The sequence below is a fragment of the Heloderma suspectum genome, chromosome 1 (assembly GCF_057233095.1).
Source record: "Heloderma suspectum isolate Gila_16-S chromosome 1, 16-S_ref, whole genome shotgun sequence".
Taxonomy (NCBI): Eukaryota; Metazoa; Chordata; class Lepidosauria; order Squamata; family Helodermatidae; genus Heloderma; species Heloderma suspectum.
In genome coordinates this window covers 352,560,620-352,587,824 of record NC_139458.1, presented here as the reverse complement: position 1 = coordinate 352,587,824, position 27,205 = coordinate 352,560,620, and the positions used below count along the sequence as shown (strand labels likewise).

The 27,205-nt window shown below is 42.8% G+C and overlaps 1 protein-coding gene across 6 annotated transcripts in view; it reads right to left on the bottom strand.

Annotated features, from left to right (window-relative positions):
- ARID1B (AT-rich interaction domain 1B) overlaps positions 1-27,205 on the bottom strand; it is a 536,503-nt gene that overhangs the window by 88,881 nt on the left and 420,417 nt on the right. For all 6 annotated transcript variants that reach the window (XM_084827884.1, XM_084827885.1, XM_084827886.1 and 3 more), the window contains one exon: positions 15,150-15,329. In XM_084827884.1, coding sequence (XP_084684010.1) covers positions 15,150-15,329 — 180 coding nt within the window. The remainder of the gene's footprint in view (positions 1-15,149; positions 15,330-27,205) is intronic.

The window sequence follows — 27,205 nt, the reverse complement described above, 5'->3', positions numbered from 1 at the left end:
ACTTTTAACCTAGTCATGCATTACAGACTCTCTCCTGTACTTTAAAGGACATTAAATAACACTGTGCACTGTACCCTGGTGCACTCCTATGCACCAAGGACATATGGATTCCCACAATGTGGTTAAATGGGTGCACCAGTCCCCAGATTTAGCTGGTTTTTCCCCCTAAATGTAACAACATCTTCTTAATCCACACTACCTACCCCACTGATGCTCCAGCACATCCACAGGTACTCAACCATTCCAAAGTAAAGGACAAATAATTCCCTAACAGTCTTCCTTACTGATATTTTACTACCACCCAACACTCTTCAACAGAAAACCGCCAGTCCCTGCAGACTGCCAGTCCCTGCAGGACCAGGCCCCCAGGTACCGAGCCAGCTGTGCTGCTCCACCTGCCCTCCCTGGAGGGGCTACATAAGCTGGCTGGCTGAGGTGGCCTTGGAGAGCCAGGGCCTGCAGAAAAAGCCACCACCACTGGGGAAGAGGCGCTCCTCCTCCTCCTCCTCCTCCCGCCGCCACCACCAGGCCTTCCCTGTAGACTTCTGCCTGGCAGACCACCAGTCCCTGCAGGACCAGGCCCCCAGGTACCGAGCCAGCTGTGCTGCTCCACCTGCCCTCCCTGGAGGGGCTACATAAGCTGGCTGGCTGAGGTGGCCTGGGAGAGCCAGGGCCTGCAGGAGAAGCCACCACCACCGGGGAAGAGGCATGGCTGCCGCTGCTGCCACCACCACCAGGCCTTCCCTGTGGACTCCTGCCTGGCATTATTTTTAAGGGGATTTTTAATTGTTTTTGTTTTTTTCTGAGGGATTTTGTTGTGTTTTTAGGGGTGGGTAGCCTGCCTGATAGGAGGGAGCGAGGGGGCATGTGTCCACCTGATGGAGGCAGTGGGGGGAGTGTTGGGGGCCAGAACATACCGAGGCTGGGCGGCAGGCGCTGGCGGAGTGCTAGGGGCAGGCCATGCCAGATAAGGGGAACAAGGGAGAGATGTGTAGTACATGTCCCCTGCTCTGGGCCTGTCCAGAGCCAAAGGAAGGCAGGGGGAGGCATGACCCCATCTTCTGGCCTTCGTTTGCTGCTCTGAAATGCCAGGTCTGTTACCCAGAAAACCTCCCTCATCCATGACATGATCCTGGATGAGGGTGCAGACCTGGCATGTATTACGGAGACCTGGCTGGGTGAGGCTGCTGTTCCAACCTTTGCAGTCATATGTCCAGCGGGATTTTTGTATGCACAGCAGCCGAGGGCTGGGGATCGGGGGGGGGGGAGTGGCTGTTATCTACCGAGAGTCCTTGGTCTTCACCAGACCCCCTCTCCGGGAGACCAAGGTTGCGGAGTGCATGTACTGGAGGTTGGGCCCGAAGGGCAGTCTGGGGATTCTGCTCGTGTACCGTCCACCCCGCTGCACGACTGACTCCCTGGCCGAGGTGCTTGAGGTGGTCTCTGATGTGCGTGTACAGTCCCCTAACTTATTGGTGTTGGGGGACTTCAACGTACATTCGGAGGCCATCCTCACAGGAGCACCTCGGGACTTCATGGAGACCATGGCCTCCTGGGAGCTGCACCATATTCTAACTGGGCCCACCCATGTAGCTGGTCATGCACTAGACCTTGTGTTTGTTTCTGGAGAAGCGGGGAGTGATGTGGAAGTCGGGGGTATATCCACCACCCCCTTGTCATGGTCAGATCACTATCTGGTGATGTTGGACTTCTCGGTTCCACAACCCCTCCGCAGGGGTGGAGGACCCATTAAAATGGTCCGCCCCAGGCGTCTTATGGATCCAAACGGATTCCTGAACACGCTTGGGGATTCTCTGGGGCACGCTAACGGCCACTCGGTCGAGACCCTGGTGGGTGGCTGGAATGCCGCAATCACTGGGGCATTAGATCAGGTGGCTCCGAAACGCCCTCTCCCCCTGAACAGGGCTCGGACTGCACCATGGTTCAGTCCGCGGTTATGAGCTCTGAAACAGGAGATGAGACAGCTAGAGCGCCAGTGGCAGAAGTCTCACTCCAAAGATGATCAGACACGGGCTAGAGCTGTATCTTCAGCCTATCATGCCAAAAAAGGAATATTATGCTGCCTCATTCGCGTCTGCAGAGTGCTGTCCCAGGAGGCTGTTCCAAGTGGTCCAGAGCCTGGTCGGTCCTGTGGCTCTGGAACCACTGGAGCATTCTAAGGCCTCCTGTGAGGCCTTGGCAAGGCACTTTGCAGATAAAATGGATCAGATTAGGGGTGTTACTCTGCATGCTGTGGATACAGTTAGTGAGCAAGAGGTGGCCTGTGGCAAACCAGTTTTGTGGGATTGGTTCCAGCGTCTTCCTTCTGATGAAGTGGACAAGGTGCTTTCATCTGTAAGGCCAACCACCTGCTTACTTGATCCTTGCCCATCTTGGCTCATTATGGGCTGCAGAGAGAGACTGGGTGAGGGGATCAAGGCGGTGGTGAACGCCTCCCTTGAGGAGGGAGTGATGCCATCAGCCCTCAAGGAGGCAGTGATAAGACCGCTCTTAAAGAAGCCCTCCTTGGATCCTCAAGTTCTGAACAACTTTCACCCAGTCTCAAATCTGCCATTTTTGGGCAAGGTGATTTGAGTGGGTGGTGGCGATGCAGTTGAAGGCACACTTGGAAGAAATTGATTATCTAGACCCATTTCAGTCGGGCTTCAGGCTTGGGCATGGGACAGAAACGGCCTTGGTCGCCTTGGTAGATGATATGAGGAGGGCTCTGGATAGGGGTGAATGCTCCTTCCTTGTTCTCCTCGACCTCCGGTCCTTCCTCTCCGACAGGTACCAGAGGGTAGCACTGGGAGAGGAGGTTTCGGACCCGTGGCCACTTACTTGTGGGGTGCCACAGGGTTCCATCCTCTCCCCGATGCTATTTAATATCTATGTGAAGCCGCTGGGGGCTATCATCAGGAGGTTTGGGGTGCGGTGTCATCAATATGCGGATGACACGCAGCTCTACCTCTCATTCAAATCTTCACCAAGGTTGGCTGTAGAATCCCTGTCCAAATGTCTGGAGACGGTGAGTGGCTGGATGGGGAGGAATAAGCTGAAGCTGAACCCTGACAAGACCGAGGTACTTTTGGTGGGAGACAAGGGGAGGCTGGGGGATGTTGACCTGGTGTTGAATGGGGTACGGCTACCCTTGAAAGACCAGGTCCGCAGCCTGGGGGTAATTTTGGACTCCCAGCTGTCAATGGAGGCTCAGGTGTCAGCTGTGAGCTGGACAGTGCTATATCAACTCCATCTGATACGGCGGCTGCGCCCCTTTCTTCCCGACCATCTGCTCCCATCAGTAGTACATGCCCTGGTCTCCTCTCGTTTAGACTTCTGTAATGCGCTCTATGTGGGGTTACCCTTGAAGACGGTTCGGAAGCTGCAGCTGGTACAGAACGTGGCAGCTCACCTGATTAAAGGCAGCCGCCGGCGAGATCACATCACTCCAGTGCTGAAGGAGTTGCACTGGTTACCAGTTGTTTTCCGGGCCAAATTCAAGGTGTTGGTTTTGACCTTTAAAACCCTATATGGTTCCAGCCCAGCCTATCTTAAGGAGCACCTCCAGCAGCACCAGACAGGCCGCTTAACAAGATCAGCCTCGGATGGCCTTCTCTCTGTCCCATCAGCGAGGACAGCTAGACTGGTGGGGACAAGAGAGAGGGCCTTTTCTGTGGTGGCCCCCACTCTGTGGAACTCCCTCCCTAGGGAACTCCGCCATGCCCCCTCTTTAATGAGCTTCCGTCGTGCATTAAAAACGTGGTTGTTCAGGCAGGCATTTGGGGTGGGTTAGGGTATTTTAGAAAATGTTTTTATTGTAGAATTTTATTGTTTTAAACTGTTTTATTGTATGCTGTACATCGCCCAGAGTGGCTGGGTGACCAGCCAGATGGGCGATTAATAAATTTAATAATAATAATAATAATAATAAAAAAAAATAAATACTCTATGGTCACAATAAAAATTCATTGTAATATTCTATTGCATTACTGTTTGCTCTATACATACAAGTATCTACAAGTATCAAAGTTTATTTTTATGCAACTGTGTTTGCTAATCACAAAAGCAAGCATTCCCATTCAGAGTGGCCAGGTAGCCAGCGAGATGGGCAGCTAATAAATAAATAAATATTCTATGTATAAGAGGAAAATCTTTCTGTGACATCTCTGCTTCCTGTGTCTGACCTGACTTTTCTCTTGCAGAAGCTTCCCCACTCCTGCCAAGTCACCACGCAGCAGCAGCGAGGGAGCCTGTGGACCGGAGGGAAAATGTTGCAGGCTAAATACAACTTACAAGCCTTACACAATCTATTCCTGCTTTACATAATAATGTTTCCAACAAATATTGCATCCAGACTGGTGTAATAAATGTAATATAAAATCTTTGTCATCGGTTTGAGTCACATATGTTATATTACGGATTTTTGTTCAAAACTTAGGGAAATTCACAATAGAACTTCATCAGATCTGATTGCAATTCTTGAAATTGTAAGAGTGTCTTTGAATCACAGTATGAGAAGGTTCTCCTGGCTTCTTTATATAAAAAGGGTGATCTCTCCTAGCTGTTAAACACTATATTACTATTCAAAGTGAAAATGACTCACAGGAGATACCAAAAATATTCTTTTGATCTCTCAAATGTTTGTCTCAGTGGGAGAACACTGAGGTCCAATCTTGAACAAGTGGGTTGCGAGTTGCATATATGTATATATAAATGTCCTAGAGACGCATCGGCCTCTGTCTGAAGCTGCACATACCATACTGTACTATTGATCTGCAACAGACAAGCACTAGCAGAACAAAGTTCTCTAGTGCTTTCCAAACCTCTAGTATTAAGTTTAAGAAACACTTCCTGTCATTTTTCCTTGTTGGGGCCAAGCACAGGACAGCAGCAGAACAGGTACCACCCACAAATACAGGGGGATCCTCTTTGTAAAAGTGGTTCTGTGAAGTGTAGATTAGGGTGACAGGAACATGACAGCCTTTCAGAAGAAAAAAATATAGTTTTTTCCTCAACACCTGAATAAATAAAGACCAGCCACAAATGAAACAGAAAGCCAGGAATGAGAAGTACAAACTTATTTCCATGTTTCTCTAATAGATTAGTAATTTGCTGGCAATGGCTTTGACAGCTAACAGATGGATGCACCATTAGATACAATGAATGCAGCAGATGCTGAGCCAGTCCCCATCAGCTGGACATGTCAGGCAGCCAAGTGCAAGAGCCCACACTTTTCAAGTGGGTACTGGTTGGCGCAGGAGTCTTGGAACATTAACAAGCAACCCATTCTCTCTTCAGCCAATGGATTCCAGATTCCAGCTTATTTCAGCAAACTAGAATTGAATCCAGGAGCTTTGAACCTTGCAGAGAGAAGGAAGCAAAGCTGCAAGTAAACTGGAATTAAAACAGAGGAAAGAAGACATGGGAGATAACAGATGTATTAACAACCACCACCAAAGACTTGAGCACTTAAGTATGAAAGAACAATCTTTTGGGTTGCTTGATGTGCTTGTGCCCAGCTGACTCAGCTTCATAAACTTCGCAGATTTGTGTGCCAAGGGCCAAATCCAGAAAAGCACTTGAACTCATTTAGGCTGCCGCAGAAATCTCATCATTGGAAACTCTTCCATTCTTCCAACTGACTTTTGCATAAGTATATTTGGCAAGATATAAACACATGTAAGATGGAAAATAATATACATTGACTATATTAGAATGTAAGCCTATTTGGACAAAGCCTATTTTCCTATGTGTTTTGTATAACGCTTAGCTTTTTAGGTATATAAATAATAATTATTAATACAAAGAATTGAATAAAGACTTCTATTCCACGAAGTGCTTCTATACAGTTTCTAGATAATATACCTGTTGTGAAATAACTTTTAAGATGGCTAACTGCAAGCACTGTCCATTTGCTAATAAAGAGTTTCTTCCTAGAACAGAGGTGGGCAAGTTCAGGCAGCCTGGGGGCCAAATTCCAGCCCCCAAATCCTCCTGGGAGCCACTCTCTTGCTTCTGCTATGCCAACAAAATTCACCAGCACAGTGGTGGCAACCCCCTCCCCCACCATTTGCTGCTGAAATTCTGAAGCAAACCACTACAGATACTGAAGAAGGCCATATTTAGCTTGAAAACAAGCTAAAGTTGTCACTTTTGAATCTCTGTAGTGGACTGCCACCAAATTTTGGCAGCAAACTGCCATTTTGTTGTTGCTGCTGCTCAGCCACCATTGCCGCGTTTGGGCAGCATGGGTATGGGGATGGCCATGCTCAAGACCAACTGGGGGGTCATGCACGTGGTCCTCCCCTGTCTTTGAAGTTAAAAAAAGAAAATTACAAATATTCAGCTACTTTATGTTTAAAATGGATCTTATGCTGAATTAGGTTTCATGAATAGAAAAATGTAACTCTATTAGTATATATGTACATGCACTTACTACTGAGATGCATATCAATTCTTTGAGAAAATTTAGCACTGTAAAAAATGAAGATAACTTCAACTCTGTCACTTATGCTGAATTCTGTTCAGCATAAACTTTAGAGTATTAATCATATGATCACCAAAGCGTGGGAACAGCTGTCTGCATGACCTGGCAGAGGGGAACATTTCATATACATTGCAATGTTTACCACATGACATTAAGGGAGCAATCCTATGGCTGCTAGACAGCAGCTAGATGTCCACAGGATATCTGGTTTTCCAGGAACCGACCTTGGAGGCAGTGCGGAGCAGCCCTGTCCTCCGCACTTGCAAGAGGAATGCAGAGCGGCCGAAAAGGGGTGTGGCAGGGGGCGTTCCGGGATGGACGGAAATGCCTGTACGACACATCCAATGTGTCGTACAGGCATTTCCGTCCACCCCGGAACGCCCCCCAGCCACACCCCTTTTCGGCCGCTCTGCACTCCTCTTGCAAGTGCGGAGGACAGGGCTGCTCCGCGCTGCCTCCAAGGTCGGTGTCGTACAGCAGTCTCCTCCCCTGCACCGTCCTCCTGCAGCTACACAGCTGCAATTGGGTGTCTAGCCGAAAATGCAGGGCAGGAGAAGCATGGAGGGAATGATCCCCTCCATACTTCTCCTGCCCTGCACTGGATAGGTGGTCACCTCCAAGTTTGGAGGTGGCCACCTATCTGAATAGGATTGCGCCCTAGAAGTTTTAATGACAGTGGTGTTTCAGTCATGACTCACCCTCCAAGTTAACAACTTAATGCTTTCATAGTTCCCATTCTTGACTCAGACCCAGAAATCCATTACATAGACACTTGCAGTATAAAGAAAGTAGGAGAATCAGGAACTGCAGAACTCAACAGGATAAGGAACATAATGTTTGGCATATTATCTAGAAGCACTGGTTTGGCATTAAAATAAATTCCATTCAGTCAGCTAGAATTACTAATGTTGAAAAAAGCTACCACTTTTAAGACCAGGAATCTCAACAGTTTCAGCTAATTATTACATAGTTCATACTATTAATTATAACAGCATAATATTTTCCTAACCAAAGGTTTCCACCACCTGGAAAACTAATCCCTACAACTGCTGCCACTCAGTAGTGTACCCAGTTCACAGTTCAGAATGGTGAAGCAGAGAGCTGGATGGATCCATCCAAAGAGGATTCCACAGCAGGATTTTAATTAGAATCTAGCCATTATTGGTTCCAAGTCTTATGATTACATCCAGGCACCAAGCAACCACAGAAAGTAAAACTACTGTGGACTTACGGTGAGATAAAAGAGTTTCTAAAACAAGGAGAAAAAAATTATCTGTATAGTGTATCCTGGTTAGGTCAAAATTCCACAATGGAACTGAAATATCATTATTGTTTGTGTACTAAAATCTGTCCAAGGCAGCAGCAGAATTTGCTAAAATGATCACCAAATTCAAACATTTAAAGAAATAAACTTTACATCCAACCCAATGAACACAAAGCAGTTAAAGTAGACTAGTTAAAAATATGTATATTAAATATTCAGTAGGAGCCAGCAGTGTTTTTAAGCTGCTTTAAATGCTTCAGAATTTTTGCCAAACACAAAATAAGGGGGATCCCAGAATATGAAAATTATTTCAAAGTGCATAAGCTCTGTGGGTTGGATCCAGACTTTGCATTCCATGATTGAAGGGCTTTTTCCATCCATGGAAGATGTCTGATCCAGTGTTTGGAACCATCTGTCAGAGGGAGAGGTAGCAACATTTCCCAGTTCCTTTGTCCCCCTTGCTCCCTCTAACAGTGATTGCACCCTCTGAAAATTTGCTCTGGAGTTTCCCCCTGGAGCCTCTGGAGCAAATTTTTAGAGGGAGTAAGTGGCTACGGGGGGGGGGGGGAGAGTCACCTCCACCCCCCCTTTCAGTCAGTGGGAGCAAAGTCTGATTACAGCCCCATGCAATTCAAATTGATGCTACCTTCCCACAGCGAATATTACAATACAAATTGAAAGGTCTGAATTCTCATAGACCCTTCTACATTCCCTACCAATGAAGGAAAGTCTTTGTTGGAGGGTCAGAGATGGATACAAAATCCTTATCTGGTAGAACTCAAGCATGCATTAGAAGTACTATATTTTCAACATGTGCCTGTGTGTTTTTTGCTGTTTAAATGGGGCCCATGTGTGTTTTCTGCCATGTATATACACAAATCAAGGAGTTGATAGGCAGGATATATATGTCACAATCGAAACACTGTATTTCATTAAAAAACTCCTATAATGGAAGAGGAGCAGTAGCATAACAGCTGGGAAAAGCGACATTGAGGAACAGTTTCCAAAAAAGCAAAAGGTATAAAGTGCAACCGTTAGTATGTGTTTAATAAGGTATTATCTTTCATGCTAAAAACCTCAAAGTAGATCTGTAGTAGGATGGGTGATAGAATGATGTGCAATCTAAATGTGCTATATATATTATGGTTCAAATTAACAAATACTAGTGTGTGCAGACATATTTCTTTATTCAGTATGCATCTTAGATAACTCATGTGAAGCACATTTCATTCCCCCTCCTTCTTGATTAAGTGCTGAACCTGAGCTTTGGGGATGGCAAACAAGACCCCAGTACAGGTGTCACATCTATCTATCTATCTATCTATCTATCTATCTATCTATCTATCTATCTATCTATCTATTTATTTAAAATATTTCTTGGCCGCTGTTCAGGGCGGACGCCCTCCCAAGGTGGCTTACAACAATAAAATACATAAAAACAGTTAAAATATTAAAAGTAATAAAAACATAAAAACAATAATGAAAGCCAACAATAAAATCAGCAACAGTGGTAACAGCAGTAACAGCAAAAATAGCAGTCTAAACCATGGTTTGTCTGTCAGGACTGTGCCTTGGGCCAATGTGCTCCCTTTGCCACATCCTTCTTCCCGCATTTATTGTCATGGCCAAATTGGGCAAATGATAAGTTACTGCAAACCACAGTCTGCTTCCAAACTAGAACTGGAAACCCAGTTCAAACCATGGTTTCTAATTCTGTTTTGGATGTAAACTATGGTTTATGGCACTGGTTCCCAACCTTGGGTCCCCAGATGTTGTTGACTACAATCCTATGATCCCCAGCCAGCATACTGAATAGTCAGGGATAATGGGAGTTGTAGTCTAACAACATCTGGGGACCCAAGTAGCAACAATGTATGCAACAACCAACTATGGGTATTGCAAACAAAAATGTGAGGAAGGAAACAGGAGTGTGTGAGAGCCTGAGCGCATGATTTTGGGTTAGAAAGTAGAATGGCAACAGTGTTACCCTAACATTTATTTATTTGTTAAATTTATATACTGCTTTTTCCTCCAAGAATCCCAACAAAGCCTTTTTTCTACTAATACAATTAATTTATCAAGAATAGGGTTTATAGTTATATAACTATGTTCGCTCTAGGATTTCCACAAAAGGAATGACAATTTTAAATGAAATATACTAATAAAGAAAATAATTTTGATCAACACCATTTGGCATGTAAGATACAGACCAACATTAGGAAAAAAAGAGGACATTTTGGTTGTGAATAAATCTGCAACTACATTATGTTCAGAAATACATGAGAAAAAATGGTCTCTTACCCAAATAAATACAGTTACCTTAATTTTTTATACTACGGAGTTACAGAAGAACACAGATTAAAAAGAGGACACATGAACAAGCAATTAAGAAGGATTTCAGACCATGTCAATATAATGTACCCAATGCCAAAAAGGAAGTGATAAACTATGGGGGAAAAACAGTGGGTCTCAATATATGCCAGAGAGATAAGGGATATGGCCAATAAGAAATTATGGCAACTGGAAGGTTTACAGTGCACCTAGGTGAGATCTGGCAAACGTCATGCACTTCTGTTGAAAACTCTGTTCATTCAGATATAACATTTTGGACAAGCTTGAAAGGCACAGAAAACCACGGAGGGTGAGCCAATAAAATTGCAACATGAAACACTAAGAAAATGAAGGTTTCATATCACTGGCTATAGTTCTTCCAGTATGCCTCTGAGGGCCAATTCAACCATTAAAGCCTCCACGCAAAGTCTGCTAAAAAGGGCTTCCCTTTGGACCACAACATTTATTTATCTGTTTTTATCCTGCCTTTCCTCCAAGGAACTCAGGGTGGTCCAGGGCACTGCTCCTTAACAGCCTCCTACCCAATCTACTGGCCCAAAGTGTATCACTTTCATGCCAGACTCACACATTCCTGGTGACTGCCAGTGCTCATGTGGAGACAATACAGGCATTTTGGCCAATATATGGGGCAGGAGGCTTTTAAATGTTATAAGTGTTATGCATTTTTGGCAGCTTTGCCATAAGGCTGTAAATTGGACCTGAGCAGTAATATGTGCTTCCAACTGACCATCTAGAGAGCGTCAAGACTCTTCCTTCCTAGCACTGACTGAGCACTAGGCTATAAATCAAGACTCAAATACAGGGGTGGGCAACGTATGGCTTTTCAGATGTTGTTGGACTAGAACTCCCATTAGTCCTATCAGCTATCCCATCAGCCCTTCCATCTGAAGGGTCACAAGCTGCCCACCCTTATCCTCCTTGGATAAGAAGTCTGGTCCTTCTTCTGCTACAACTAATTTTTACTCCTGCCACCCAGTTGCTCATCTTCTCTGACCAAGTTCTCCATACCACATGGTAAAGTAATGTGCCTTGTTGTTGAAACTATATATATATGTTCAGTGGCATTATCTTCAAGATATATACGTATATTTATTTTAAAAAATCACAGTGGGTTACAGCACAGGCCACCCATGTCTAAGAAGCAGGATTACTTTCACGACCCATGAAGTTCATATATGGTAAGGCCTCCCAGGAATTCCTGCCCCTCTTTCCTTGTCCTGTCTAAATGCTAGGTCCTTGGTAGGAGGTGAGGCAATGCATCTATGTTGTATTGCTTCCCTCTAAATTGGTTTGCCTGCCTTCACTTTCTTGACAGATCCTGAGCATGACCATTTAAAGCAGGGTTGGGCAACTTGTGGACCTCCAGATGTTCTGGTCTACAACTCCCAACAGCAGTAGGCAGCATGGCCAATGGTGAGGAATGATGGGAGTTGTAGGCCAAAAGATATGGAGTGTCACAAGTTGCCCACCTCTGATTTAGAGTGTGATAAAGAGGTAGAACACTGGGGGATTGATATACTATATATGGTTCCAAGACTGGTATTTTTTAAATCTATGGTGTTAACATTATTTTTAATGCTTTGTTGAAATTATCTCCTTTATTCAAATACCTGACCACAACTTAAAAATCTTTAATCTGAAAACCCAGATGTCACTGTGTGTCTTATAAATGGCTGAAACTTCTAACTTGCAAATTGTATGACAATTGTGATTGACACTGTCAAGCCTACTAACTTCACACATGTCAATATTAGCCTTATCAAGAAATGAAGGTTATGCTAGGTTATGCTTGCTGTGCTTGCCTCCAGTTCTACTTTCATTTCTATAGAAGTTAAAATGAGAAATGGCTTTTCTAGATTAACGATCTGTACCAAATCTTTCTGAAGAAAGCAAGTTATCTTTTTGCATTATTTCAGGCTATGGGATACTCTGACTTTCTAAACTAGTCATTTAGATAGATATCAATATGTATCCCTGGCCTGCTTAGTGCTGCCTCAATCACAGACCTATCATCACCATGTTTCATTTGAACACTGTTGTGAAATATGTCAGTTCACCTCACTTATATTATACATGCTAACTACAGATAGCTTACCCTGGACAGACTAGTAGCTATTTGCCACAGGAGTCATTAGACACAAGTAAGTTGGCATGGTGAGAATGTGGGTTCAGTAAACATGTGCAAGGTTTGGCACATGGCAACACACTATTATAATTCTTGCTCTACATCTCCAGTTTGCAGCTCAATCCCTTATTTTCCATACTGACAGAAAGCTGCTGAAAATGGTTTTAAACAACGGTACAGAAAAAAATTGTGATCTGGGCACATGGCTGCTTCACTGTGTATCAGACTGCTTATGAAATTATTCAACCCACACACTTAACATGCTGATTTGGTTGTGCAAGGTGATGTTATAGCGACTGTTCTTACCTTTTCTACCTTACGCTGGAAAAAATGAATTGGCATCACCATGACTCATATAAGAAGGTGGAACTACTGTATGATATAGAAGTAGCTGAATCACCGCAGAAGCAGTATACTTTTTCAGAATGAAAGGGGTGATTGCGAATGAACAAATAGTGAGGTGAACCATTTGTGCTAGTAATAAAGATGCAACCTTCTTCAAAAGACACGTCCTCTTCCAATTTGCTATTGTTTTATAGTCACATGGACCAAAGCCAGGCATATCTCCTAAGTGCATTAGCTGTGTAAGAAAAACCTGTCACATTTTGGAAAGTTCAGCTGTATCATTGCTAATTTCTGGTATTCAATTAAGAGATAAGCTAACACTTATCATCTAATAGCTCTTGAATACATGCAGACTTCTTGTTACCTAAGGGTGCAATTCTATGCATGTTTAGACAGAAACAGTTCTACAACTCCCATGGCTGGCTGGGGAATGCTGGGAGTTGTAGGATGTTTTTCGGCTTAAGCATGCATAGGATTGCATCCTTAAAGTATTAATCATTCCTCATCCAATGACTGTCAACACGCTGTCTCCACATATGAAATGAGCATACTTCATGCTCAAAGATATTTAGGTAATGATTTTCTGAATTGAGAAGTGCTGACCTATGGCTACTATAGCTACAAGAGAAGAATAATAGAAAGGTGTCAAAAGAAAACTTTCAACATCTGTTCTTCTAAATTCCTACCCATTGAGGGCAGGTCCATTACAAAGTATATGAATATATTCCCCCCAAAACCTGATGGCATTTGAATGCTATTGTTGCTGCTGCTTGTGAAGAATGGTAAGAACTGACAAGAAAACTACTTGGCATCTTCTACATACAGAGCCAAGTACAACGTAACATTTTCTTCCACAATAATGCTTTTAGAACAATTTTCCAGGAAGAAGTACTGTGTTAGATCTGAAAATGCTCATGATTGCTCAATTCTGATGTTCATCCATGACCCTCTGTGAAAGTAACGTTTACCCTGGAACAAGGGCTGGCTGAGAGACTCCCAGCAAAGTGTCCTCTGGTGGAACTCCCCTGCCTGCAACACTGGTAAGCACCCCAGTGGGCAAGCAATGGCAATCTAAATGTGCTATATATTTTTTGTTTCAAATTACACAAATACTAGTGTGTGCAGACATATTTCTTTATTCGGTCTGCATCTTAGATAACTCATGTGAAGCACATTTCATTCCCCCTCCTTCTAGATTAAAAATCGAACCTGAGCTTTGAGGATGGCAAACAGTACCCCATCTATTTATTTAAAATGTTTCTTAGCTGCCTTTCAGGGCAGAAGCCCTCCCAAGGTGGCTTACAACAATAAAATACATAAAAACAGTTAAAATATTAAAGTGATAAAAACATAAAAACTGCTGGTGCCTGCAAGCAATGGCAGCAGTCGTACTGTGATCTGTTGTGGGCAGCTGCAAATCACCTACCATTTTAATTACCCATAATGCCTCCAGTGTAGCATTGCTCCAGGGCATTGTGGGTAATTAAAATGTGAAGCAGCATGCAGACCCAGCTGCCTAGTGTGGGGACGGGGCATGGTCTTTGTCAAAACTAGCCCTGCTGGGATCTCGGCAGCTGCCCAAGAATGCTGGCATTGATGCCAACCCTGCCTGTAACCACCACTTCATCTTTGTTCATAAAAATGAATGCTAGGAATTGTGGAGAAAGAAGTATGTTGGAACTTGCCCTTTTGCCCCTGGAGTTTCCATGTGGGGGACAGTTACTTCCAAGGCAATATGGATTTGGCAGGCAATCAGAACTGTGCTCACTTTTCCAGGAAGAGAAGAAACGTCTCCTGTCCAAATCCCAGAGGAGGCCTAATCAACATTACACCATGCATTATTCCCAACCAACTTCTAGCAAACAGAGGTTGCGCTTGGGATAAGAGGTACATATTGCTGCTGGCTTGTGCTAACAGTTAGGAATTCTTGTGCTTTGTTCAGAAAAAAACAAGGAAAGAATACTCCTAAAAGTTTTATCTTAACAATAGTCAACTAATATTTTAAGAAATAATTGAAATGTTTCAAATAATTATTTCCCAAGACATCCACAACGAAAAGTTACACATATATATATCTATAAAAAGGTGTGCATGTAGTCTTTTTTGGTTAACACAATGTTCTGCAGAATAAGCAACTGTCTGCAACATGGATTAAAGACTGAATAAGAACAGATAGGGATGGCAGAGAAATCCGCCACAGACCCCAATGAGGCTATTCTATCACGGGGAAAAACACAGATGCAAATGGCGTAGTGGATGCCACTTGCAGGCATAAAGCCCTTCGTTTAACCTAATTGCAGCCATTTACGGCTGCATTTAGGTTAAACTAAGGGGCTTTACAGCCGCAAGTGGTGTCCACTACTCCACTTGCGGCTGTATCCATTCGCCAGGCCAGTGATACGAAGCCGGCTGCCAGCCTGTGGCTCCGCAGAATCCCCATGGAGAGGAGTCGGCTCATAAGGATTCTGGGGGGAGGAATGGATTGCCTCCCCCCGCGGGCGGATTCCCCACGGACCAGCAGGTAGGGAATCCACCCATCCCTAAGAACAGATCATTTTATGTGTTAATTATTTTACCTTGTGGCCCATACTGGCTCATCTGAGTTCCAAAAGTACTAGTTGAATTACTCTGTGGAAAACTCCCAATTCCAGAATGCATTTGGCCTCCAGGTGAAGGATGTGGTGACATGGAAGGTCCAGTTTGCTGAGGTGCATACTGAGACAATTGAGGGTTTCTCTGAATGCCTGACATGAAACCTAAAGGGGAACAAATACAACAGGGAGACATATTAAGTACTTCCATATTAATGAGTCAAACATTTATTTACAAAAATGTATTTAAAATTTGTTTTAAGTTGTTCGTATCACATGTTGTTATGTAAGGAGAGCTGAAACATGAAAGTTACAAAGCTATTCCAACTTTGCAATTCCAAGTGACAGATGTGTAACATTGTGAATACAACTGTAATGATGTGGTTTGGATTTTAATCCGCATGTAAAAAAATATAAAATTTAATACTAAGTTGATTAATTAATATTAAATTAAAATGAGCTGAGAAAACAAAGAATTTGCAATTACTCTGCAGAGAGATTTTACAAGGGTGCTTCCTGTAAACTTTGTGCAAGTGGTAAAAGAAGCATTCAATTTTTTTGACTAGTATTAAGAGATATGGGCATTTGTACAAATATTCAATCAAATATTGATATCTGGTAATTTCACAAAAAAAATTGCCATCTTATTGAATGCTGGGGAGTCAACCCAATCGCTTGAATTGTAGCAGCTGGCCACAAAGATCATATTTAAGACAACAACCAACCTGCATAGCTCAGATCATTTTAGTGATGCCAATTTATTATTTCATTTTGTGGAGATGAATCAAGGCAGGTATCATGTGATCTCTATTAAATCCAATAAATGTTTAAATGAAGTTGTTTGGATGCTCGTGTTTAATGGTTTGACCTTGACGCTGAGGCACATGCCCTTAGAGGGAGGGCTTTTAAAGTGCCAGGAGTGGAGATTCTAGCTGCACTCCTCAGAATGACTCTGGCAAGCTGTTCTTTGCTACTCCAAGCAACAGACAGGACTAGAAGTATCAGCACAAATGGCACAGCCCCCCCCCCCATAAATTGCTGCTCAAAAACGACGCACTAGTTAGTACATGGTACCTTCCATCTACTCTGTCTCTTGCCCTTTCTAGTTTAGTACTACAATACTAAGCCTGCCATGAGGAAAACTGCTCTTTGCAAAAGTGTTAAGAAGGCAACTTACACTGAAAGCATTATGCTAAGGTGTATAGTATCTGTTAAGAGGGAAATTGTGCAAAACACTGGAACCATATGTTCAAAGGCAGGATTGTCCTAATAAGGATGCATCTAGACAAGCACTTTTGTTACATTTCATTTTGTTTGATTTTTGTCTTTCACTGCCCCAGAACACATCTCCATGTTTGTTGTACATTCATGCTTTCTCCCTCCTAGAATTGTTCCAATAAATGCTGAATTTGTACAACTGTCCCAGTGGGAAGATACAATATTATTTCCCCATCATTAATCTCTCTGGGGACTGAAACTTGCAGATGTGAGACAGGGTTGTAGAAGGAAATGAAGAGCAAAGAGGAGACAGACTACGAAATCAGGAAAGAAATGGAAAACAGAATCAAGTAAGAGAGACGTAAGAAGCAATAATGTCTGCAACAGAGTACTTGGACATACAAAAGGTGATTTGGTCTGTCAAGTACAGTCACAGCCTTTAACAAATACAGCAAAGTTTAACACTTTTCAGTGACAACTTTTGTTTTCTTACTGGACCTGTCAGCACAATATGAGTGTCTTTCCCGAACTAGCAGTATCAAACATAAGGTTGATAAAGATATTCTAGCGCCTATAATATTAGTTGGTGTCTAAGATACATGAAATAAAATTAAAAGTAACCTGTTCAGATCAAAACAACCTGGAGAATGAGGTTTTTGATAATAGACACTGTCGCTGCAACAGTAATGAAATGGAATATCCAGTGAGCTTTAATGCAAAGGGTCCATTACACTTGCACGTTGAAGGGTATTTTGATTATTTAACTTGCTGTTAAAAAACAAAAGGTAATTTTAAATGTAAGAGGAGATGGATAGGTCAGTTGTGGAAGGGGTTCAAACTTTAAAAGGGGTTTTTCTCCTCAGAATACAAGGGGCACAGAATGATATTTATAGTAGATGGAATGGACCATTAACAAAACACTATCTTTAAACATTTGCATTAGCAGAGCACTCGTCTCAGAGGAAGAGTAGAGGCATTACAAAATCAATTGGAACAGAATCAAAGAAGCAGTGGAAAGTGAAGGCAGGGTGCTCTCTTAACTAGCCCCTAATAACACATCGTCTTCCACTTCACAAAATGTCAAATACTGCATTTTAAAAGCACAGGGTGGGTGGGTATAAATGTCTATGAGAAGAAAACCAGGTTAATGCATGTCCTGACTCATCACATTTAATTTTAAAAACAATCCCTCTGCTTTCCAGTTGTTTTCCTTTGCCGCCACAGCGGCCACAGAAATGAAGGGTTTTTTTTTAATACGCAGTTTCATTAGGTAATATAAACTTCGAGCTCTTCTAGCAGGCATTTCTGGGTGGTACTAAAACACTGAAGGTTCACTGGGCCACAATAACATGTAATGTACTTTTTGTTTGGCATCCCAACCATTTATTTTCATGTTTGTGTCTGGTGTTATGTGTAAAATGACTGACATGTTTCTTTACACCAGTTCAACAAAAGACATTTCTCCACTGCTTGGGTGAAATAACAGTCATGGAACCCACCACCTTAGCAAATTTGTCTCCCACTGTAAAGGCAGCTAATGCCAATTTACTTCCTCTCAAAGGTGCCAAGTTTTTAGTGACTGGAGAACTATGTTCCATTTCTTACAGATTTTAAAATCCTCTCTGTTTGAACATTGTATACTATCTCTAGCGTTTATTTGTTTGCCCATTTCTCTTCACAAACTGAATTGCTTTGGTGAAGGCAGAAAATAATGACCTAGCTAAAGCTTTAACCCAGACCCCCTAGTGTTTTACCAGCTGTGCTATTAAGTTAAGTGGCTGAATCTCTCTCCCAATTCTCTCTCTGATACAACAAAAAACTCATATACGTATGGCAGGCAATGATGTTTAAATATATCCCCTCCCATTCTTTTCCCTCTTCCTGTCTAGCCTTGAAATTAATATCATCTATCATTGATAAATTGGAATCGGGGGAAGGATTAGACAGATCACCCAGATGGTAGCCTGGGAAGAAAAATCCAACCTTTCCTTATGCAAATCTTGCCTAATGTTGTCTGATCTACACTGTAAAGTGATGCACAGAGAGCCCAGATGCAAAGACATGAGTGGCATTTGTCAATACAATGAAAGAAACAAAGAAATGACAGACCATGAAACCTTTCTCTACTATCTCATGTACAGTGGAATGCCATGCCATGCAAACAGAGCCAACAGTAAAATGCTTTCGAGAACAGAACTGCTTTCTGTAACTTCTATTATTCAACTATCTACTGGGTAGTCACAATTTCTGGGAGCGTGCACACACACACAGAGACATATACATGTCCAGACAGGGAGGTTCTAGAGCCCTGACAAGCCAAGGTGTACTAGTCCCCATTCTCTTGGTTAGTAGTATGTGTGTTTTGTGGGTTTGTAGAACAGGAATAGAGAGCACCTTCCCACTGGATTTATTCATCCCCATCCAGCCCATAATTAGGTCCAAACAAATGTTTAAGAAATCCTCCTGGATGAGATGCAACTCTGTGGAAAGCAATAAGTTAACTTCCATGAAGTAAAGCAGCACCCTAGTGTTCTTTAGCTGAAGACACCCTGACCCACATCAGATCCCCAGAGAGACACCACTTACAGCTCTGTCCTCTCTTCCACTCTGGGTCTTTTCCTTTCTGTTCCCAAACTACTTGTATTGTCACCCCCACCCCACCCCATACAGACACACACTTCCTCCCTCTCTTTATCTGGAGGCAGAGGTGGTGTCATATTTCTAAAGTGATGGCTTTTTCCAATACTGCCCTACTCCAGGGTGGTGGATGAAAGCCACCTGTGGCATTTCACCAGTCCCATGGTAATGCTTAGCTGAACAGTCTGCTGACTGCCTTGAGATGTTGACTTGTTCGTTGTCCCATTTCAGGGTCTCTGCTTGCACCAGGCTCATCATCTGCTTTGTCTCCTCAGGGAACTTAGGGGCACTGTCATGTCCTATAGGAAGAACTGGGACCTAGTCATACAGATACAATAATTCCCTAGCCAGACAAGGACTCTGTACTGAAGCCTTCTAACTCAGATGGCCAACTTCCTGCCATCTATGTCAGAATGAGTTGTCTGAACTCCTTATTTGGCTACTTTTCTTGGCAGTAGATAGCACAAAGGCAGGCTACTGTCTAGTCCTGGTGAGGATGAACCCATGGGAGTCCAGAGGAAACAGGTCTGGCAGGGGTATGAAGCAGTCAGCTGGGGCAAAGGTCTCTTCTGTAGGGACCTTATCTACTCAAAGGTCATGAACCAGAATCGGAAAGCAAGAGCCATCAGATACAGGTCCCAAAGAATCAGCAATTTGTTCTGACAAATGCTTTGTGCTCACTGAGCCTTTATATAGCCTTTCAGCCTTCTGCCCTGGAGCCTGACACTCCATAGCCTCCCCATTCTCTCTCTCTCTCTGGACATGCTACAGTAGTGGACAGGCTGGTGGCACCTGAGGCCCTTTGGGGCAAGGATGCTGGTTTCTCAGCAAGGCCAAGGTTGGTGGCTGTAATTTCTGGGGGTCCTGGCTCAGGTCTCGGTTCAGGGATCACTGGTTTGGAAGGTTCCTGGTGGCTAGACACAGGCTCAGTGTCCGATACGGTGCCTCTGTATGTTGCGCTACTGGCCCTCCTGACTCCACTGGCCTGTCTCCCTCAGAATCAGAGTCAAGTTGCTGCTGTTGGTCTGGGTCACAGCAGCTACTTCCAAGGAAAGATACTTCCATCATATTTTTGAAATCCTATAGCATTGGCAACAATCAGCCAGGAAGGGTGAGGGGTAGGGTCTCTCCCAGCCCACAGAGAAAATGATGATAGGTGGGTGGAGACAGGCTAACAAAAATAAAATACATGGGGAATTGGCCCTTTAATATAGAATGCTAACAAACCAAATGGGAAGGACTTCTTGCCAAGCAGCCCTCAATCAAAAGCACCTCAGGGCAAAGAACCTTCTATTGCTTTTGTGGCAATCAGGAAGTGGAAGGATGCTTCTTCCACTTCCCAGTATTTGTGCAACATACACTTGCCAATCAAGAAGGCAGGTGTATAAGCGCTTGGCTTCTGACAATAATCCAGAATCTCACCCACATTTGATCTTGCACGTGCACCCCCCCTTTTTTGAGAAAAAGATTTAGCCTGCATTCAAATTCAAAATGGTCTAATTGACACGCTGATTCAAAATCATATGCTCTGGCCAATTACTCCAGGGTGCCCAATGATCCTGGAAAAGCAGACAGCAAGAGCAAAAGTGAGGACTGGAAGTGGCAAGAAAGCAGGAGGGAGTATTAAGGAGAAAGGAGGTAAAGTGTCAAGAGGGCTTTGGTGGTAGGGGAGACAAAGCAGGACAGTGAAGTAATGGGCTTAGACAGTGGCAATCTTGTCACAGACAGATTCAGTACAACGGAAATATCAGAAACATGTATGCTCTGAGAACTCCAAAGGGGAAAAAAAATCATATGAAAAACAAGGGGTTTCCCACTTGCATTATCAATGAACACATTTGGGAGTGGATGACAGAGCTCTGAAGTCTGCATAGTAGCTTTCACTGCACAGATCCAGAGAAAGACAACTATTACTATTACTAAACACATTGAGACTATGCTGGAAGGCACTGGCATGAGGTCATCTCACACAGCAACTACCCATAGCTCTTTAAAAATGCTTATCTTGCAAGGAGAGAATCCTGGAAGACTCGGGAAGAAGACTGCAGCCTTTGGGGTATGACATGAAATGTGAGAAGCATGTTCAGAGCTTCATTGTCAGAGGTGCTACCAGAATACCCATTGAAAGGTTTGGACTGAGACTGAGGACCAGTGTCAATCGCAGCAGAGAAGCTCAAGCCATCAAATCTGAGGAACCAGGGCCAGCACCAGGGTTGATGGAGAGCAAAACCAAATTCTAGCATCTAAGATAGAACAAAAAAATGGAACATGGGAAAAACTAAACTCTGACTTTTTAGAGGGAACACAAGTAGCTGCCTTATGCCAAGTCGGAGCATTGGCCCAAATAGCTAAATATTATCTACAACAGCTTTCCCCAACCTGGTGTCCTCCAGATGTTTTGGACTACTACTCCCAGCATTCCTGACCATTGGCCATACTGACTGGCCCAGGGAGATAGTTAGCAGCTCAGATTCAGAAAAGGAGCAGCCAGAACCAAGGGATGCAATTTCCCAAGCCAGTTCAGATATGAGTAGGCGTGCTTCTCAGGGTACTAACTACCAGATGGCCTGGCGTGAAGCCCCTCCCCCCCGTCAGAAGCTGGGAGGAGGAGGAGGAGGAGGAGGAGGAGGAGGAGAGTGGGGGCTGTGACTTAAGAGATGCTAGACTGCGGTGCAGAGCTAAAAGGGAAATGTCAAGGGCGGCGCTCAGATGGTCGATTCGGTTAGCGATGCGTGAAAGTCGACATAGGGAAGCAGCACTGGAAGGGCAGGACATCCCTCCCTAAGTTAGTCTAACCTGCAAGCCTCACTTCCAACTGTAGGCAACCTCGTGTTCCCATCTGAATCCCCTGGAGGCATTCCTTTGTAGCCTGAGAGTATTCAAGGATTTGCATCTGTAATGAACCTGTTGATAATGAATTAAAGGCCTGAGACTGAAGCCTCTCTATTTGTGTGTGTGAATGCATCAGGAAAGAGGGGGCCCAAGGGAAACATGACACCAGGTTGAGGAAGGCTGATATACAGTAACTTGCAGTGGCTCTCTGCGGTTCCAGAGTTTTCTCCAACCCTACCTGGAGATGGCGGGGATTGAACCTGAGACCCTTTGCAGGTAAAGCAGGTTCTCTGTCGTGGACCTCCCCATGCTGGAATGCTAGGTGGTGGACATTATATCTGAGCTAGTCTGTTCTAACAACAAAGGCCTAAGGAAGCTTAATTCTTTCAAGCCTGCTTGTTGAACATCAGGCAAAAGGAACACAAATTTACTTCATGCTCCTCTTCAAGGCTTAGGAGATACGTACTGTGCCCATAAGAGATGGGGCTTTCCCCCCTTGAACTGCAGCACTTTTGGAATGAGATACATTGTGTCACATAAGGCTGAACAAGGCCGAATGTCTAATACACTGACAAAAGGCAAAAAGAAACGAAGGCTGAAGAGGAAAAATACCAGGCTAAATGAAACAAAACTAAGCTGAAAATACTATTAAAACTCCAAGAAGCTCATAAGACAGAGAGGTGTTCTCAATTATGGCAGCTAGGGGCCATGCATCAGATGGCAGTCAGAAGAGAACTGAGCTGGAAGGCAGCTAGGGGCCATGCACGTACTCCACAGATTCCCTCTCAGGGGCTGGGGCACACACTAGATTGCGCTTTTTCTAAGTTCTAGAATTTTCTATGATGTTGATCTGTTCAAGCTCAGATCTCAAACATACGTGACTGCACAGAAACTACAAAGTGCAACATACATACCTATTTACCTTTCATCATCAATCTGAAATATCTCATAACACTTTTGTAAATAGATCCCCTTTCTCTTTGTCCTCAGAATGTATGTTCTTCCTCATACAATTGTGCTCTTGGCAACTTGTGCCTTCCTCAGCATTGGCAGACCCCCCCCCCCATTCAAATGTTATGTATTAAAGCTGATAATCCTATTTAAAATACAGATCATTTAAAACTGACATCCTATATGTAAACAGAAAACCAAATCAGTGGCTTTAGAACTTAAGATAAGCAGTTCAATAGTTTTAAGAAGACTTTTCTAAGGAAGATCAACCAAGGTACCATCTCTTTCGGTTTAAATGTTTACTGACATTTTGTTTACCATGCCTAGAGGAAGCATGGATTTCACAGCTCATGAGGGAAAACTGTCCCAGGGATAGTGACCAAATTCAGTAAACTTTATTGCAAGCCTCTTGGCAGGAACATCCACTGTCACTTTGTCAAGTCCTTCAGCAATGAATGGCTCTGACCTGTTTCTGTATTCTAACAAAAATGTGTAGAAATGCTTCTACTGAGGTATCTTATGTTAGCAATTCTATAAAGGCAGAAATATAATCTAATCCCTTTCCCCCAGCCTCAGCAACAATAACAAAAATCCTGTTTTAGCTAAAGTAAATAAAAATTCATCTTCAAGAATATAACTACATTTACCAAAGAAAAAACTCAGTAACCAGCTGCTAGACGACAACATTTGTCTAGAGACTTCATTTTAGGTTTTGATTTCACTGACATTATTATTTAGTAAAAGACTAAGCAGCTTATGAGGATGGCTCCTTCTCTCCTGCCCATTTCACTTATTTTTGCAAAAAGGCATTGCTGCTGTATATTTAGCAAATGCCAAAACTAATCAGCTCAGTCTAAAGATGAAGCTAGCTGGGAAGGATAATATGCCTGATATTCAAATTCAATCTGAAGATGACATCCATCAGGTGCTAAAGCTGGCAGTGAGATTCTCCAAGAATAGAGCTAGCTTGGCACCCTGACATCACTTTTAGAGGCTGTAGAATAGGAAAAGTAGCTCCTCACCCTTGACACATTCTGTGCAACTAGACGGAAAGTCATTAGGGCAGTGTCTCAAACTTCCTGTTATTCCCAACAGGAAGATAAATACTTGTTGCAACCCATCACAGATTAGGAGTTAAATGAGTTTAAATTAGTTCAAAAGACACAGTCAAGATGCAACTGTTTTATGGCATTACTTTTAATAAAGGTGGTAACCTCCCACATATCATTTTGTATTGTGAATTTAGCATTTATGAGAATGAGCACTGTTATATAGAACTATGGTTAATGGCTTCCAAACAAGCCAGATTCAGAAACAAGCATTAAAATATGGTTTAAAGTTGGCTTCCAAATCTTGTTTGTTTGGAAGCCATTAACCACAATCTCTAAATTGCACACAACAGAAAGCTATGGTTAACTGTGGGTTCCTGGTTTGCTTCACCACTCCTGTGAAAGGATAAGTGGCAGCAAAGGGTCCACATGCAGGTGCATGGAGCTTGTGCATATTCTGGCTCATTAAACCAGGATCTCATCATCTGAACGTGGGCATTGTCTCATGGATGAATGTGTATGAAAGTTCTCCCTGAGATGTGTGCAGAAGGTACAGGAACCAGAGTGAACCATATTTTCTCTGGCCATATTTTCACTTCCTGCTATGTGTTTAAAAAAAAAACACGATTCTGTATTTTTTAGATTTAACTTGTGTTTTTAAAATGAATTTGATATTAACATGTATTTTTGCTATTTGCTGGTTTAGATGACAAAAAGGGGAAGATAAAAATACAAAATAAATGCAAAATAAAAATAAAAATAATGGCAAGAATAGTTTTATTCTCTTGTGCTTTGGGTCAGATTTTTAATCTCCAACTGTTAAAAAAATAAAAAGGGAAAGGACATCTTTTTAAGATCTAAAGACAATCCATAGTGCCTTTTTAGTTGCAATTTGATTAGGATTTTTCTTTCTTTGTCTCTCACTTAAGATGGCAAATAGATGTCAGGGAAAAGAGACTCTTTATCAAATGTCAATATTAAACCATAATGGTATCTGAGTAGGAAGTATGAAGGAAAATTCCCTGAGAGGTACGTATGACTTCCAAAGAGATAAATGTGTTTGTGTTTCATTAAATGAAAATAAATGGATGATGAAGTGACATGATATAGATGATGGAAGTAAAGAATGTTAAAAGGAATAAGTAAATCAAGAGCTTGTAGTTACAGAAATTCAGTTTGCTGTTTAGTATGTGTGTGCAGGAAAGCACAAAGAGAACATCAAAATGCCTGATCACATCCCATCTGTTTCTGCTTCTTGCTGGATAACAATCTCCACTGCCAAAAAGCCATTTAAATTTACTACATTGCAGCTACTGATAAATATCACTTCTGTGAAGATCTAATACTAAATAAGAACTTGATTTTGAGATAATGCTTACATGCAGCTGTGTCAAATAGATCAAGGTTTTGCTCAGCTCAACACCTGGATTCTATAAGGCTGCAATTTGTTACCCACTGTGATTCTTTGCAATACATTTTTTTCCAGAATACACTACTGTACCCCCCGTCCTCCCCCCCGCCCATGTAAAAACCAAGAAACAAAGCCAGATGAAACACTATCACAAGATGCAGCACGTAAATGAAGGGTAGAAAAAAGACCCTAGAGGAAGAAGGATGAAAAGCAGGATATTGGCAAAGGGTGGCAAGGACAAGGGGTTTTCGGAAGCTCTTATGATGGGTACCTTCCATGCAGATCTGACAAGCACAGAATGGTGCCATGAAACTGCCTCTAGCAATGGAATACATTTTCTAGCACATCACAGCAACTGCAATGGCATCAATTCTACTTGCAATCCATGTCCAAACAGAAAAAAAGTTCTCAGTGGTCCTATTTCAGCACATCTCAAGGACTAATTAAATCCTCATTACTTTCTTCTAATTATTCCAGAGCTCTGGGATTTTACCGAGCAAGTCTCTGATGGTGCATCAGATGAAAAGGGTTAAATAACCTGTGTTGATTTGAAACTCCAGACCTATTCCAGACCTTTAACGTATCATCAGCATTATCATGAATATTTAACTACATACTGCTGTGAAAATTATAATGGGAGAACAATTAAAAGTTTTTTTAATTAATCCTGACCCATATACATTTGCCTTAATAAATAGAGGCTTTTAAAGCATCCCCTTCATGATAGTGTGTGCCAGAGTAACAGCATGAGACCATTTAATGTTTCCATTAGATTCTGTGTTTTTAGCTGTTCCCTATCTACTATTTTAATCCGAGTATGATGAACCAGGGCATAGTAATTTCAAACCAAACACTGAGGATGCCAAACAAGAAGGTTTTGAGGGAGTTCTCTTAGAATATTGGAAAAAAAATGTAAATACTTTTCATTAATCCTCCAATAAAGAAGTCAGTTTTATATTTCATTCTTATTGAGAGATCACCTTCGTTAACCTGTAAAAATATTGAAACATGATTTAACTATTACATTATGGTAGTGAGCTAGCATCCAGAACATACTTTATAGTTCAAACCCCAATTTGTGGTGTTTTCTTTGGACACATCTGGGCTCCTGCACAGAGCTTTCATTCAGTCCAATGGGGCTGAATTTCTTCCCAGAGGATTGCACCCTTAAGCTTTTATTGTTTTGTCTTGGTGTGGACGTTTCCCACAACACTGAAAAGAGAGTTTAAAGTATAGTTGCCCCCACTACACCCAGTTTAGGACTGCAGCGTTATCTGTGAATAAATATAACTGTGTGAACAAAATAGTTCTTCCAAATATAATATGCTATGTAACTCCACTGAAATGGTATGACTGAATTAAGCAGTGTACATCACTGTTGTAAACTGGTGTGCATCATAAAAAAATATGCTGCTGATTCCTTTACATATCTTGGGCTAAATGAGAGGCAATACCTCTCCTGTATGCATGGAGAGGAGGAGAGAGCTCCTGCTCTCCCCGGGCACTCAGCTTGCCTGCCCTGCCTCCAATATCTATGGATGTCCATGTCCTGGGTGAAACCTGATGATTAGTGACATGATCTGGCCTATGTATGCTGGACTATGCGCACAGGCCTTATTTGAATATTATGTCCTCATGGGAACACCTGGGGATGTGCAAGGCAGGCAGGAACTCCAAGTGGAGCAAGGAGAGCAGGAGGCACTGGAGAGACGTATTGCCAACCCAGGCTATAATAAAGCACTGATGACATAAAACATCTAAAAGATCCCATTGGGTTAACCATTCAGTTTAGATATTATAGTAACTATTAGAACTAAGAGCGAAAGCAAGTTAAATCAAAATGGAAGATCAGGCAGCTCATAGCGGAACAGGGGCTTCAGGTTAGTTTACTAAACTGCCTCAATGGCTACTGAAAACGTGGAGTATGTTATAAACATGTAGGT